At 36.7% G+C, this 16496-nt stretch overlaps 2 protein-coding genes across 2 annotated transcripts; one reads left to right on the forward strand and one right to left on the reverse strand.

Annotated features, from left to right (window-relative positions):
• Window positions 1-13191: 13191 nt before the first annotated feature.
• Window positions 13192-13847, reverse strand: LOC127796883 (peroxidase 12-like). The gene is made up of 3 exons (XM_052329287.1): window positions 13574-13847; window positions 13421-13520; window positions 13192-13375 (listed from the first exon to the last, which is right to left on the reverse strand). The coding sequence occupies exons 1-3, from the start codon at window positions 13845-13847 to the stop codon at window positions 13192-13194; spliced, it is 558 nt and encodes a 185-aa protein (XP_052185247.1).
• Window positions 13848-14686: 839 nt separating this feature from the next.
• Window positions 14687-16462, forward strand: LOC127796513 (aspartyl protease family protein 2). The gene has a single exon (XM_052328675.1). It carries the CDS (start codon window positions 14777-14779, stop codon window positions 16136-16138), a length of 1362 nt encoding a protein of 453 aa, XP_052184635.1. The 5' UTR covers window positions 14687-14776; the 3' UTR covers window positions 16139-16462.
• Window positions 16463-16496: the final 34 nt, after the last annotated feature.

A 16496-nucleotide genomic window follows, 5' to 3' on the forward strand; every position in this document is an offset into this window, starting at 1 on the left:
TCTAGCTTTAATCACCAACTGGAAAGCTGCTATTCAAAGGAGAAAAATCGATCATCTGGTCACAAAATTCTCCAGAAATCTTCCTCTCTTGTTGATAAAGTGATAGGAGATGTGGGTTATGGATTGGGTCGCGTTGATGGGAGCCTGCGAAGCTAGGTCAGGTCGAGTTGTGGTTGGGTAGGGTTAGGAAAGGCCAATTTGAATGGTCAACATAATGTTAAGGTGACAAGTGATGAGGCCCAATTTTCAAAGCCCAATAACTCTACAAAGCAACCTATTTACAAGAATCATTCTAGGCCCAATAATACTTATTGTAATACCCGAGAAATCCTTAAGGGTATAAATGGTATTTTACGAAGGGTATAACTGGAATTATCGAAATAAAGAGGCTGTAGGGTACACTATCACAGTTTTAAGCGATCAGATCGACCGGAAGGAGTATCCTAAACCCTAGATAGCCAAGTGAAATGGAATAGTACCGATGAGTGATTCGAGGAATGATTTGTGGTGATAAAAGAAATTGAATCGGGAACAATTTTTGGTACAACTGTCGATCGGGCTGGGAAAACTGAATTGACATAGGGAATATCCAGGAAGTCAACAGAGTATTTTTAGGACTTAGATTTTATGTATGGAACAACCCTTGAGCGATTTCGGGTTGAAATGAAGAGATTTAGGGTCAAAACGATCAACTGGGCCTAAGTGTAATTTTCTAATTTTACCCGAGGGAGGTCAAAATGATAAATTTTTGGAAATTTCGAGGATGAAATGAGGTGTACTAAACTTGTGAGCCGTAGTGGTATTGTTAGAAAGATCAGAGGCTCAAGGAAAAGGGCAAAATTGAGTTTGGAGGAAATTAGGGGGCTATAGTGCAATTTACCAAAATTTTGGTAGTGTGAACGCAAAGGAAAAAAGGTTGTCGCCTTCCACAGCACGTGAATGTCATTTCCGGAGATGGGACGGCCGAGGGAAACCTGGGGAAGGTCGTATACGGCGTGAGCTGGCTTGGGGACCAAGCCTTGGCCGATGATTGGCCAAAAGGTGGCTGGATTTTGGCTATAAATGGGGCAAGGGTTCAGCCGAAATTTAGAACACAAATCGGCCGTGATTTTGGATGTTTTTGAGAAAGTGGTTAAGGGGCTTTTGATCCTTGCATCAAGAGAAAGAGATCTGGAGCTTTTGGGAGATTTTTCATCACGTTTGAAGGTCGTTTGAAGCTCGGCAGGAAACACGAAACGGACCACCTCCGCAAGCCTATAACTGCCCGTTTGGGGCATTTTTTGGTGTCCTTTCTACTGGAGATTGGTGGGGTTGGGATCGATTTGCTGAGGGATTCAAGGGGGTACCCTTAGATTGGCCATCGGAGCTGTCACCAACGGCTGAAAATCGAAGAAAAAGGTGGCGCGTGAGTTGCACGGCTCACACTTCATGCGCAACCACGCGCAGGGCGTGTGAAAGAGCGTGTGACAAGGGAAAATTCGGTATTTTCTTTGTATATTTTTCTAAATTTATTTTAGAAATTATCATTGTTAGAACGGGAAGTGCTTTGGCACACACCAAGAGGGGGGATGAATTGGATATTTTAAAAATCTTGATAGAACTTGAAAACTTTTTGACCCAATTGAAGTTTTTGTGATTTAAAATATAGAACATATAAAATGACAAATATAAAGCAAGAAGAATAAATGAAACAAAGGATTTATAGTGGTTCGGTTTAAACCAAGCCTAATCCACTACCTTAGCTCCCACTAAGGATTTTAAACCAATTCACTAAAACCTCATACTTACACAAGTAGGCCCTCTAGCTACACAAGCTAGGAAAACAACCCATTGCTTCAACGAGCAAGTCCTCTAGCACAAAGATAGGAAAATAAGAATGATACAAATGTAAAGAGAGAAGCTAAGAGTTAATACTCTTAGTTACAAATTCTCTCACAATGAAAACAAGGCTTAATAATAAATTTACAATGATAGAACAATGAAGCCTTGGAGAAAAAAATACAACAGTGAAAGCGCAAATATTATAAGCTCGAGTAAAAATGATTTGAACTCTTTAGATCAACTCGTTCCCATCCATTAGACTTATCTTGATCATCCATGACTTGTATTTATAAGCTTCCCAAGAGATTGAAGAGAAATGTAGCCATTTGTGACCGTTGGGATTGAAAAACTAGCCGTTGGAAGCTTTCTGCAAAACACATAGTCGACAGAAGAAAATGCATAGTTAACTATTTTTATAAATAAAACAAAACATAGTAGACAAACAAAAATGCATAGTCGACTATCTTATAACACAAAAATCCCATAGTCGACAGATACATATGCACAGTCGACTATTGCAAAAATGTGAAGAGAATTTTGAATTTTATGAACAAAAATAGTCGACAGATGAAAAGCCATAGTCGATATCCTTATATGATAGTCGATAGATACAAAAATAGTCGATAGATGCCTTAAATAGTCGACAGATCAAATCAGCATAGTCGACTATCCTTATACATAGTCAACTATCCTTATAACATAGTCGACTATTTTTAGGCATAGTCAACAGCATTAAACCACATAGTCGACTATCCTTTTGAAAACATTGAAAACTTAATAAATCCTCATTTTGATCTTTTGAAAGCAAATTGAGATTATCAAAAGTATATTTTGAAACAAAACCTCACTCAACCATACTCAATATTTCTTCCATAGGATTTCATACCTTGCTTCAAAAATCATATATTACAAATTTGTTTTCTCATTCATATAATCCATAGAGATTGATTTTCATATAGTCATTATCAAAACTATTTTATTACCAAGAGTAAAATATCAATCATGTTGAAAGATTTGGGAAAAAGTTTGATTAAAAAATTTGATTATTTTTTGCGGAGGTTTTCAAAACCACGGCAAAAAAATCATCGCGAAAAATTAATTTTTTTTGTAGTGCACAAGATTTATGGGAAAAATAAAAATAATCACACAACCAATACAAAAATAGTTTTAACAACAAGGATATGAAGAACAAGACATATTTTGACGTTCCAACCGAGAGAAAGGGAAAGCTTGCACAATATAAAAAAAGTGCAAGAGGAACTTGCTTTGTTAATGAAAACCAAAGAAGGATAGAAGCCTTCCATTAAAATTGAAATCCTCACTCCTTGAAGTTCCAAGCAAGCAAAAAAAATAGAGGAAGAAGAAGATGCAAATAAAAAAGGAACAAAGAAGAAAATGAAGAAGCCATGAGAGAGAGATTGGAAATAAAAGAATGAAGAAAAAAACAACAAAGCATGGAGAGGTAAGGGAGAAAGGAATGGGCTGCCATCCAGCCCCCTTGTTTTACCTTTTTGCCCCTATTTCATGCACACACATATACATAATATTTCATGCCTATTTTGCATTATTTGTCTTTTCTTTCCTCTCTTATTTATTCTCTCAAATTATGAAATTCTCCATTTGCCCTCACCTTTTTCAAACACAACATATGCATTAAAAGATCGTTTACTTCATTTTTTTTCACCCACATAATACATGTAAATACATTTATTTATAATCCATTTCATATGCACTTGGCCCAAGCCCAATTCATAATGAGCCCAATAGAGTATCTTTCCAACCATCACTTTTGTTGGGCCTTTTCTATGCCCAACCCATTACACACATAATTCATATTTTAAATATTCACTCATACATTAATTTGCTTACATTTAGTTTTCCCCAAAAATGGTAGTTTTATTATTTTGCCCATTTATCAACATATAAAATATTTTCAACATTTCTAGCCCCTTGATTTCTCAACTCTTTTAACACTTTGACTTTTCCACTTATTTTTCACCTCATTTATTTGGACTTTCTGCACTCATAAATTCCTCCATTTTTTGGCTTATCTCATTTAAATAATTTTAATGACATTGATTACGACATATCAAAATAACCTCAAATATTAATTAAACGCCTTAGGCCTCATAACGGGTCGTTACACAATGACCTGACTATATATATAGTATATTCGTTCTTAAAAAAAAGAGGGGGAAAGAGGTGAAAGATGGTCGACAGCTAGATTTAAGGATGAATTCGTGGAAAAGAAAATAAAGAATAAAGCAAGGAAGGCCGAAGCAACACAACAACTATACGTCGATGGAAACTTCAAAGGCAATTGAGTAGATCAAAAATTGATTGAATAAATCTGCCCAAAAACCCTAATATTTGTGGAAAACTATCACATATATTCTATCGTTGAAGCAATCTAGAAGAATTATATATATATATATATTAAAAAAGGTCATTTTTACCCCTCAAAAAAATAATTAAGGCAATAATTTTTTTATTAAAATAATTATCTTTATGATGTAAAAAATAATTATCATTTTATTATTTTATTTTATAAGAGACGAAAATTTTTGTCTTTGAAACAGAGGCACAAATTATTTTTGAGTACATCTTAAGGATGGAATAATTCCATCTCTAATTCTGTCTATGACACAAAGACGACTATTTTTTGTTTCTAAAAATTTTTTGTTTTAAATTCATCTCTAAATCAGTCTCAATTAGAGATAAAAAAAAAATTTATCTCTAAAATCCATCTCGATCATTTTTTTATTTTAAGCTCTTCGGTACATGTATACCAGTTATGATCAATTAAGAAAGGTTAATTTTATGAACAGAAGCCGGCCAATTTATAGATGATTTCTTGACTAAAATTTGGTATCGGCAAGCTCCTTGTGTTTGTAGCTTATAAATCATGCATGAAATATATAATTATATATATATATGCTAAGAAAATATATTTTTTCTTTTAATAATATCATTCAACTAGAAGATAGCTTCTCTATCAAGGTTTTTCAGGGGGTAGACAATTTAAACTTTTGTCTTTCTAGTTTTTTCTCCTTCCTCAATTGTTCCATTGCAGTTGGATATATGTCCTAACCGCTCATCTTTTTAATTAATTGTAGGTTCTTAGGATTTTTTTCAATGAAGAATTCGTAACTAACACAAAACAAATGTACATAATTATTTTTAGTTATTTTTCTAAAAAAAAATATTTTCAATCATTCAAATAAATTAATTACATTTTATAATCACTTTTTTTTTTTTTAAGAATTATACTTAGCTGAAAATGTGACAGGGTTAAAACTAACTGGGTTAGAAGTTAAAAAAAAAATGACAAATTTACAAAATTAATTGACAGAGTCAAAACTGGTAAAGTGATTATAGAATGCAATTAATTTGTTTGAGTGACTAAAAATATTTTTTTTTTTTTTTTTGAGACATGGTTAACTTTTTCAATTTTCACTTTTTTTTTCGAGGTTCACTAGTCATTAGATCAAGTGAGATTGGGTGAGATGACATAGAATAGGAATAGGAATAGGAATAGGAATAGGAATAGGAATGGCAGCACAAAAGGTTTTTTCCATGGGGTTGGAGGTGACAATAGAATCCGATCTCCTCTGGCACCCCTCTCTCTCTGTCTCTCTCTCTCTATATATATATATATATTAAGTTGAAAACCAAAACTGGTAAAGTTCAATTTCTCTACAAATTGAATATAGTTGAGATTTGTAAGAAATTGAACCTCACTAGTAGTTACAATTTCTCTACAACAAAATTACAACCAATATTCAATTGCAAAGCTTCCATTTCTCTACAATTGATTCAATTTGTAGAGAAATTGAACCCTTGCAAAGTGAATCACACTGGTTGCAATGACTCTTTACTAATTGAGAGAGTTAGTTGTTGCATAGAGAATAACTGAAGAAACATATTCAATTAGAGTAGTATTTGTTAAAATGAGTAACATAAATTTGTATTAAAATAAAGTTAAAATACTTTTTAGATCAAAATATGAAATTGTCAAAATAAGCTGAAAAGTACTCTAATATTTTTATCAAATTATGTTAATTTTTTTAAATACACCGGAGACACATGTGTTATTTTTTCTTATCTGTAAGATTTAAAATAAATTTATTTGAAAATGAGATAGGGATAAATTTATCTAAAAACTCTTAAATAAAAAGTCACATGAGTTCTTTTTCAAAAGTTATCTGATAAATTTAATAAATATAATGAAAAATATTTTTGTCTACAATACTTTTATATCTCACTTTTTAAAATTTATTTATATTTTGATTAACAAACCCTACTTAAAATATTTAGTAACATTTTTTAAAATGTCTAAATATATTTAAATGATCAAGCCATTATTTTTTTACATTATCTATCACACTCTAATAAACCATAATATGTGGACTGTCCGGGCTCAATCTCAGCCCTCCCCTTAAGCCCAATCTTGGTCCTCTTTCTAGACCCAATCTTGGTCCAGTTTCAGCATGCAACGGCATCATTATGATTTCCACTAGATATTCGCGCGGTAACTTTAGATCATATCCTCATTAATGGCAAATCCCATGCACATTAATGAAGGTCCCATCGCCACCATGCTACCACTTGGGAACCTCCACCGATACTAGATAGCCAGTCTCATCACCTACAAACGCACGACGTATGCATGCAGGAGGACATCTGCCCCTCCTATATCAACATGATCTCTTCAGAGTCAAGGTATGTTTACATCTCTAACTTACTGATAAACTATCTCTTTTTACTCTCTTACTCACTCGATCGTTGGAGTGCTTATAAGTGCCAACCGCCCCCAGACGGATCCATCGCCGGAGCCCGCACCCTACCTCTGATCGTCCTCTTTTGGTCAAAAAGGAACAAATACTATTTTAATATTTTTTTTTTTAACTTTATTTCAGATAAGAAAGTACAAATTATCAGTTTATTTTTATTATTTGATCTGTTACTCCCCTTCAATGTTCTGTTCATTGGGCTTGCTTTAAACTTGTTGAAACTCGGGCTAGACTACCTCCAAATTGGGTTTCTCTTATTTGCTTGGGCCTCAAAACCCCTCCCAACAAATATATGGCCCAAAGTACAAAAATACCTTACTACCTTACCGCCCATAATATGGTTTCAATCTAAGGGGGGTGGGGGTTGTTTGGCGTTAGCTTCAATTTTGGTCGAGAGTCCTTATAAGCACTTTAAAAGTATACGCCTATTCTCTTTATTGTTTTTATATTATTTTTAATTTTTTAAAATAGTAAAAATGTATTTATTTTTATATTTTTTAAAATAAAAAAATATAATAAAAAAAACTTAAAACAACATTTTATTATTTTATTTATTATCAGCCAAAAATTCAAAACGCGGAAAACTGACTCTTACCCACTTCTCTCTTCCTTCCCCTTCATTCTCACACCAAGCCACATCTTCTGGGAGACTTCCCTAGAAAAGAGGGGGCAACTTCCAGAAGCCCCAAACGACCGAGACACAAGACGATGGCCACGAGAAACCGTCGAGAATGTGGCGGGTGAGTTTTTCGACTTCCGACGAGAATGTGCCGGAGTAGCCAGCGGGGTATAGGGTGATCTGGGTGACCCGAGAGGGGCCCGGAGCGGGGTTGCCGTGGCAGTTGACGCCGCAGATGAAGTGGACACAACGAGGATTGGCGCATGGGTTGGAGCTGAAATTCCTGGAGCTGGGGCAAATGGAGGATTGGATCGTGGCGGGGTTGATCGACGCTTTGAAGGCTTTGAGGGCTGCGATGTCGAAGACAGAGTTAAATAATCGATGAGACTGGTGACGAAAAGTAGAGAAATTGCAGAGAAACGGAGGAGAAGGAAGGGCTCAGGCATGGTGGAACCAAACAGAGAGGAGGGGGAAAGAGACATATGTATACTGGGTGGGCTTTGCTAATGGCTGTGCTAGTGCTTTTGAAGTTGAAAGTGTCGGTTACCCGCCAGTTGGACAGCACTACTTGGAGGAATATCGCGTTAGTCGTTTAGATGGGATTAAGTCAGTGATTAAATTTTTTTGTAATTTTAATAAATATTTTTTATTAATAATTTTATTTAAAAATATATATTTAATAAATATAATAAATTATATTTAAAATTAATAATAAATTTAAGTCATAAAATATAGTAAAAATAAATAAAATAAAATAGTAGTGATTCAGTATCTCCACACATATCTAATTCACTCCCTCAAGATCTAATCACCATTAAAATTTCACTATATCAATCTCACTAAGGTTTTCACATTACCTCACATTGAAAATTAGATACAGTGAACCACAGAAACGGCTCGAAAATGCAATTTCGACATTTTTAAACTGTTTTCAAAATGAGAAATGTTTCTTGTTTCGAAATTGTTTACATTTATTTTTTTAGAAAATTTTGTTTTCCCGTTTTCGTTTTGTATTGGAAACATTTCCAATTTTTATTTCCATGCAACACAGACTAGATACACACACAATGGGTTCTAAGCAACCACTACATCAAGATTTTCATTTTACATTATCTTGGAAACTAGATTCACTTAGATTTTAAACGATTCTAGAAAATTTATACAATCCACAAGTATAGTTTAAATGTTTACAAATAATTTGTCTACACTTGGACACAAATAAACAATTAAGTACTAAATATACAAGACAATAATATTTAAATAAATAAATAAACGATGACCTCGATTTGAATGAAAAAAATTGGATTCAACTTTGTAATATCTTTTTCTCCTTTTGCCTTGTGGCTCTTTGGTAGATGTGTAATAATGTTTCAAGAGTCTTTGATTGCTTGGATATTAGCTTGAGAGCGTTTGAGAGTTTTCAAGTGCTTTGGATATGGAATGAAAACACTTGATTGTCTCAAAAATGAGTTTGGGGGTATTTATAAGGGTTTGGGGTACTATTTCAACGGTCAAAAAACTAACTGTTAGGCCACAAATCGACTTTCCAAAGTGGGAAAGTTAACTCTCATTCGAATGAGAGCAACGGTTGAAAATCTGACCATTTGCACTGAAAGTTGACTTTCAAAAATCAAAAAGTTGACTTTCAGAAATCAAATAGTCGACTTTCACTGTAGCGACACTGTAGTGAGAGTCGACATTCTAAAACTAATGAGTTGACTTTACTATAACATCATTATAGTAAATAGTAATTTACTGTAGCAATAGTCAAGAGTCGATTTTTGGCATGCCAAGAGTCGACTTTTGATCTAGAATTTGCAAAAAAATACATATATATATATTTATATATAATTTATGCATTTTAAATTATCTATTAAATATTTTTAATAAAAATAATATTTTTAGTAATACATATTGTTATGAGTAATTTTTGAACCATCTCTTATGGACTAGACTTTATCAAGTAGGCCCGCCCAACTTTCCAAAATCCAATGGGCCTAAGGTCGAGGACATCTCAGCAAGGTCGCAGATTGCCGAAACCCAAGCTCAAACAACAAAAATAAGCGGGCCCCCGACAAGACCTTTAGCTCGCTGGCCAATCTAATTAGCCCGCAGGACAAAAAGGTCGTGTAATAACCGGAGACAATGTCCACATGCCTTTATCTAAAGAAAATCGAATCCCTAATAATACGAAATCTATTCCTGATTTTGTGGAACTGATAAAGACATATTATCCCCATAATATTGTCCTTCCATATTTAGGAGTCATTCAAATTGTAAACACTCCACTATTGTTGTTAAAATCCCGATTTTACGCATACGATTTTACGATTTTACGATTCGAAGACCCCCAAACGATTCAAATCCCATGTAAAATCCAATTTGGGATAAAATCCTATAAAATCTCGATTTTACATGTACGATTTTACGATTTTACGCTTCAGAGATCCCCAAACGATTTTACGATTCAAAGACCTCTATTGATTTAAGTTGTAATTTAGAATATACTTCCAACATCTCAATGTCACATAGCATCTGACATTGGAACTTATGCAATGAATTGTTATATTTTACCTCTAAATTGGAACTTGATTTAACATTGATTACATAAATTCCAATGTCACATAGCATCTAACATTAATTGCATAAGTTCCAATTTACTTGATTTAAATTATAATTTTTACTTGATTTAACATTGATTGAATAAGTAAATCAAGACAAACAAGTAATTAATTAATGGACCAGCCAACCCCAAATTGGGATATTACTTGATTTAATCAATGTTAAATCAAGAAAAAATTGCAATCTAAATCTAATGGAAGACATTGGAAGCATCATCTAAAGAATTTTAAGCTATATTTTACCTCTAAATTACCTATATTTTGCCTCTAAATTGTCTATACCAACCTGCTAGTTTTTTAGCTATATTTGGGAAGTATCATTTTTTGAATTATAATAAGGAATAATCAAGTTATTAAATAATATTAATTCATTTTCTACAAAATTATATTATTATAAACATATATTTACAAAAATTTAAGGGTATTTTTAATTATCTCTAAAATCTTACGATTTTACGATTCGATTTTACGATCCGATTTTATGGACCCTTTGTCGATCTCACTTAAAATTTCGATTTTAACAACCTTGCACTCCACTTTATAAATAGGGGTCAAAAAATCATTATATGGCCATGAACAATTACGTACTATTACTCTATCAAAATTAGCAGAGAATAGTCGTAGAGTATGCATCATTCTAGCCGAACTATGTAAAAAAACTTTCTTGCGTATCATTTGTTATTTTTGTGCTATTTGTTTCTTCTCTTTGCATTCATGTTTATTTTATTAGTGTGGTCCAACGAATCACGATCGACCAATTCTGAACATCGACACATATGTTATGAAAAAAATATTTTATACATTAATCAAAAATTATTTGATACTATAATTAATATATTTAAGAGAAATACTTTTTTTTGTTAATCATCAAAATTTAATTAATATGAATAAGTTGGCTCAATGTATTGGGCTTTGCTATTCATATTTGACGTTTCCTTACCAAATTAACCTAAATTATGCACACACAAAAAAAGACATAGAAAATACAATATTGTTGGCTCTTGAAAGTCCTAAAGCGTGTGATAATCAAATTCATTGAATAAAATGTCATAAAAAATTATTTTTAAAATTCTAAACAGAACTTATTTCTTAGTTTTTAATTTTTTAAAAACAGACTACCAATACAGAAAATTAAAAATGAATTCAAATTTTAAAATTAAAAATTAAAAACTAAAAACGGACCCTTAATTTTCTATTTCATTTGTTTAGCAAATTATGAAGATGTTATAAGTTACTCAACTTAGTAATTTTATGGGGTTTTTTTTATAGCTTATGCCCGACTTTAGAATAAGTTAATTTGAACCAAGGAAATTTCGAAATCTCACAAAAAGAATCACTTATTAACAAACAAAAGCTTTAACAGTTTATTAATAAAAAAAAATCTTAAAATTTATCAACTGGTATGAAGGTTGTTACATAAATAAAAGAAAGAGTAATTAGTTTATATTTATGGATGGACATTAGATGTGTGGGGGATAGAAACGTGACTTGGAGATGGGACAAGGATCTCAAATCTGTGTCTACCAAAGCAATGGCACATCTAGTGAGTGACCTTTCCTGGGCTGGGCCTCCACGTGACGCCGTGATTTTCCATTTTTCATATTTCACAAATTACTCAGCGCCAACGTTGGCTGCTCTCTATTGTTTTATATATCTAATATAATCTAAGATTAGCATAAAACACAGTGTGTGGTGTGTGTGTGTGTGTGTGAGAGAGAGAGAGAGAGAGAGAATTTAGCCATATTTTAATTAATGAGGAGGTCACTAGTCACTCACGAGTGGTTGGTTGGGGCAAGGCATTTGAGCTGGGCCGGCCCAAGAAGCAAAATATGTCAAGAGAGAGAGAGAGAGAGAGAGAGGAATCATAATTTTTATTGCGAAAATAAGCTAGAATTTTTAGTGACTGGAGGACAGCTGGAAAAGGGGAAGAATGGAGGGGGAAGAACGTTGGTTCCAGGGGGGGACATCATTGGATGCTTATAACTGCCACTCGTCATCCCTCCTCTCGCACACTGTTGCCATCAAATTATAATAAAAAGTACTCTCTTTGCTGGCTGACTTGGGCGCTCGCACATCGAGGCGGCCCAAGCACCATCTCATCTGTCCGTTATGCCTCACGTTTGATGCCCAAATAAGAGGAGGGTGCTTATATTATTTAACTAGGGATAACCCGTGCCTGAAGGCACGGTACAATTAAAAAAAAATCGAACGTGAAATAATTAAACACTGAACATGGTTATCAAATAATGCATAACACCTCACTTACTTTACAATAAAAAAATTAAAATTAAAATGTACATCAATTAGTGCTACTGACATCAAATTATAACTACATAAGAAAAAAAAAATATCATATTATCATACACCAAAAAGAGTGGGTTAAAACTTTACAAAAAATGGGTTAAATTATAACACCTCACTCAAACTTTAACCCATTTTTTGTAAAATTTTAACCCACTCTTTTTGGTGTATGATAATATGATATTTTTTTTTTCTTATGTAGTTATAATTTGATGTCAGTAGCACTAATTGATGTACATTTTAATTTTAATTTTTTTATTGTAAAGTAAGTGAGGTGTTATGCATTATTTGATAACCATGTTCAGTGTTTAATTATTTCACGTTCGATTTTTTTTTAATTGTACCGTGCCTTCAGGCACGGGTTATCCCTAGTACATAAATATACACACATAATATACACACACAAAACACACACATATACATAATATAAACACACACCCACTGCCATTGCCAAGGTTATATAGATATATACACACACGAAACGCACATATACACATAATATAAACACACACACACACATCATATAAACACACCCACTGCCACACTCTCTCTCTCTCACACCCCCATTTTGACCGTGACACAGAACACACACATATACATAATATAAACACACACACATCATATAAACACGCACCCACTGCCATTGTCAAGGTCGGCCGCCGACCCACCGCCACACACACACACTCTCTCTCTATGTGCGCCTTTAGACACACCCATATTCACACACACACCCATTTTGACCGTCACATAATACAACACACATATACATAATATATACACACAACACACACACCGCACTTGATATTTATAGAACAGACACATATACAAAAATTATGTTAAAGGAAGAATTTGTTTTTTTTTTCTTTGGCTAAATTACAAATTAAGTGGAATATTTCATTATTTATTTTATTTTTTCTTGATTTATGAGTGAATTAATGTATGATTTGATCCTAACTTGAATTTACTTCAATTAATTAATATTGAAGATAGCGTAAGAACTAAGAACTTCATTTTTTTCATCTCCAAGTTAACCCCGTCATGTTTGGAAGAAATTGACCAGGTAAACGGCGTCGCGAGCAGCGAAGGCAGTGATGTCGGCGCAGGAGACGACTTGGCCGCACTTCTTGTGGACGCGCTCTCGAAGATCGTTGATGATCTTGAACGCCTCTGCTCTTAGGCTCAGGTTCGGAGGAGTGTCCTGCTCAGTCTTGGCCCACTGGCTGATCCATCAAGCAATACTGAACCATCGCATCCCTACATCACACAGAGGAAAAGGCAAAGCAAAATTAAGCTTCACAATTATTGTCCTGATGATCCATGCCGAAATCAATGATCCGAAATCAGATCTGCAAAGCGAAGTGAAATCTGAAAGCAGTAGGCAAAGACGCATGAAGCTAGCTAAGAAAATGTGGATGTACAGACCAGAACAAAGCAATCATGGAAGTGGAGGCGGAGGATGCCGGCAGCTTGGCCGATGTCATCATCGAAGACATTATTGAGGCGTTTCTGGATGATGTCTTCGAGCTTAGGACAGCTGGACTCATAGAAGGTCCAGGAAAAGCCGCTCACGATTTGAGCCGAGGACTGAGCTTCTGAAAAGTGCAAGCGAGAGCACACAAGCAGGAGAAAAAGCATGGAGGTGAAGAAGACCGCGAGAGAGCTGAATGAAGCAGCATTCATTTTCCAGGCCATGGCTGGTGGTGAGTTTTAGTAGTTGCAGCAGAAGCCCACACTGCACGCTACTATGAAGTTGTAAAACTATGGAGTTTTAGTAGGTAGGCAGCCAACCTACAGCCTATAGGTGAGCTCATCGCCTCAGCCATAAATTTATACAGATAATTGATTACAAATGACATGAAAGAGCTACACTACTGTGAAGTTGTAAAACCAAATAATGTTAATGTTAAGAGCTACACTACCATCGGACGCGCCTCAACCGCCGCACCCAGCGGCTGCATCGTCCGCCACCGCGAGCCCACCCCGCTCGCTGCTTCAGGCTCCATTGCTTATATATATACAAAGAGAGAAAGGGGGGGACTGGAGACGGGGATGGATTGGTGGGTGGGTGGGAGGGAGAGAGAGAAAGACAGAGGGAGAGGGACACTCAGATGGCTGCTGTGGGCGGGAAAATTTATAATCTGAGCCATCAAATATATTAGAAATGATCTGAGCCATTGAAATGTCTCACTTTTGAGACATTTTCAAAAACAGTTCTGTTTTATTATATAGATATATATATATATATATATGATATAAAAATGTTCAGAATTAAATGAGAGAAGTGGAATTAACGTTTTGAACCTCAAGGGTGGATAACATTGTCCTGCCCCAAGTCTGTCCCCCTCTCTCTTTTGTCACAACTACCATTTTGTGCTATTATTATTACTCTTCACAATTTTATGTAAAGATTTTAATATATTCCTTTTGGGATCAAATAGATTGAAATATTAATTATAAGGTACCTAAAGTATGATTAATTTAGAGAGTTTACGGGACGCATTAAATGGGCAGACAATAAAAACAGATACGTATATGCATATATAGGCCGTCCTTTTCACAGCTCTAACGCCTCCTCTCTCTCTCTCTCTCTCTCTCTCTCTCAGAGCCCAGCATTCAACACAATGGTGCTGCTGCCCCTTCTACTTCTCTCCCTTCTCTTCGCTGTCTTCCCAGATCTCTCCCACGCCCTGCCCTCCGCCGTCGCCGGAGCTGATTACCTCATTAAGCTTCCGCTGCTGCACCAGGACCCATTGCCATCCCCCTCCCAAGCCCTCTCCTCCGACGCCCGCCGCCTCGCCGCCCTGCACCACCGCAGCAAGACAGGTCCCCACCTCCCGGTCACCTCCGGCGCTTCAACCGGCTCCGGCCAGTACTTCGTGGATCTCCACGTCGGAAACCCTCCCCAGCGCCTCCTGCTGGTGGCGGACACCGGCAGCGACCTGGTGTGGGTTGCCTGCTCCGCCTGCCGCAACTGCAGCTCCCACCCGCCCGGCTCCGCCTTCTTGGCCCGCCACTCGGCCTCGTTCTCTCCCCACCACTGTTTCGACTCGGCGTGTCGACTCGTCCCCCATCCCAGCCGCGTGCCCTGCAACCGCACTCGCCTCCACAGCCCCTGCCGCTACGAGTACTCCTACTCCGACGGATCCAAGACCAGCGGCTTCTTCTCCACCGAAACGGCATCGTTCAACACCAGCTCCGGCAGCGAAGTGCAGCACCAGGGATTGGCATTCGGATGCGGATTTCGGATCTCCGGGCCGAGCGTCACGGGCCCGACATTCAACGGGGCAAACGGCGTAATGGGCCTGGGCCGGGGGCCCATCTCTCTGTCGTCCCAACTGGGCCGCCGATTCGGCAACAAGTTCTCGTACTGTCTCATGGACTACACCATCTCCCCGCCTCCGACGAGCTTTCTCTTAATCGGCGGCGACCATAACGGCGTCGTATCGGGGAAACCTGGATTAAATTACACTCCATTGCAAAGCAACCCTCTATCTCCCACATTTTACTACATTGGGATTCAGAGCGTCTCCGTTGGCGGTGCGAAATTACGGATAAACCCTTCCGTTTGGGCCATCGATGACGCCGGCAATGGAGGTACGATCGTCGATTCGGGGACGACGCTGACCTTCTTACCCGACCTGGCTTACCGCAAGATCGTAGCCGCATTTAACCGGCGCGTCACGTTACCGTCTCCAGCCGAGCCGACTCTGGGATTCGATTTTTGCCTCAACGTGTCAGGCGTGCGGAGACCGAGTCTACCCAGGCTGAGTTTGAAGCTCGTGGGCGGCTCGGTGTTCTCTCCTCCGCCCCGGAACTACTTCGTGGACACCGCCGACGGCGTGAAGTGCCTGGCGGTACAGCCAGTGGCGTTGGCGGGGGGATTCTCGGTGATCGGCAACTTGATGCAGCAAGGGTTCTTGTTGGAGTTCGACAAAGACCGGTCAAGACTCGGCTTTTCACGGCGCGGCTGTGCCCTACCTTGACTCCGAGTGTTACAATCAATTATTCGGAATTTTAAATTTTCAATTACTACCACGATTAATTGTTATTTTTAATTATTGGTTATAAAGTGGATAATATATTTAATTTTATATTTATTAATGCTTTTTAAAAAAAGTGGACAACTCAGAAAGAGGCTGAAGTGTAAGTGAAAACTGAAAAGAGAACGTGAGGCATTTTTGTTTGGACGCTGCTTTGGAGTTCAGTTTTTCACGTGAAATTTTCTTGTGGGTTGTGACCGGCTGGCTGGCTGGCTCTGTTGTTTGTTTTACTATTTCTTTCAAATTAATTTTTATCTTCTCCTCTCCACACACACACACACACACACACACACACACACAC

Source organism: Diospyros lotus, chromosome 3 (genome assembly GCF_014633365.1).
Source record: "Diospyros lotus cultivar Yz01 chromosome 3, ASM1463336v1, whole genome shotgun sequence".
Classification (NCBI taxonomy): domain Eukaryota; kingdom Viridiplantae; phylum Streptophyta; class Magnoliopsida; order Ericales; family Ebenaceae; genus Diospyros; species Diospyros lotus.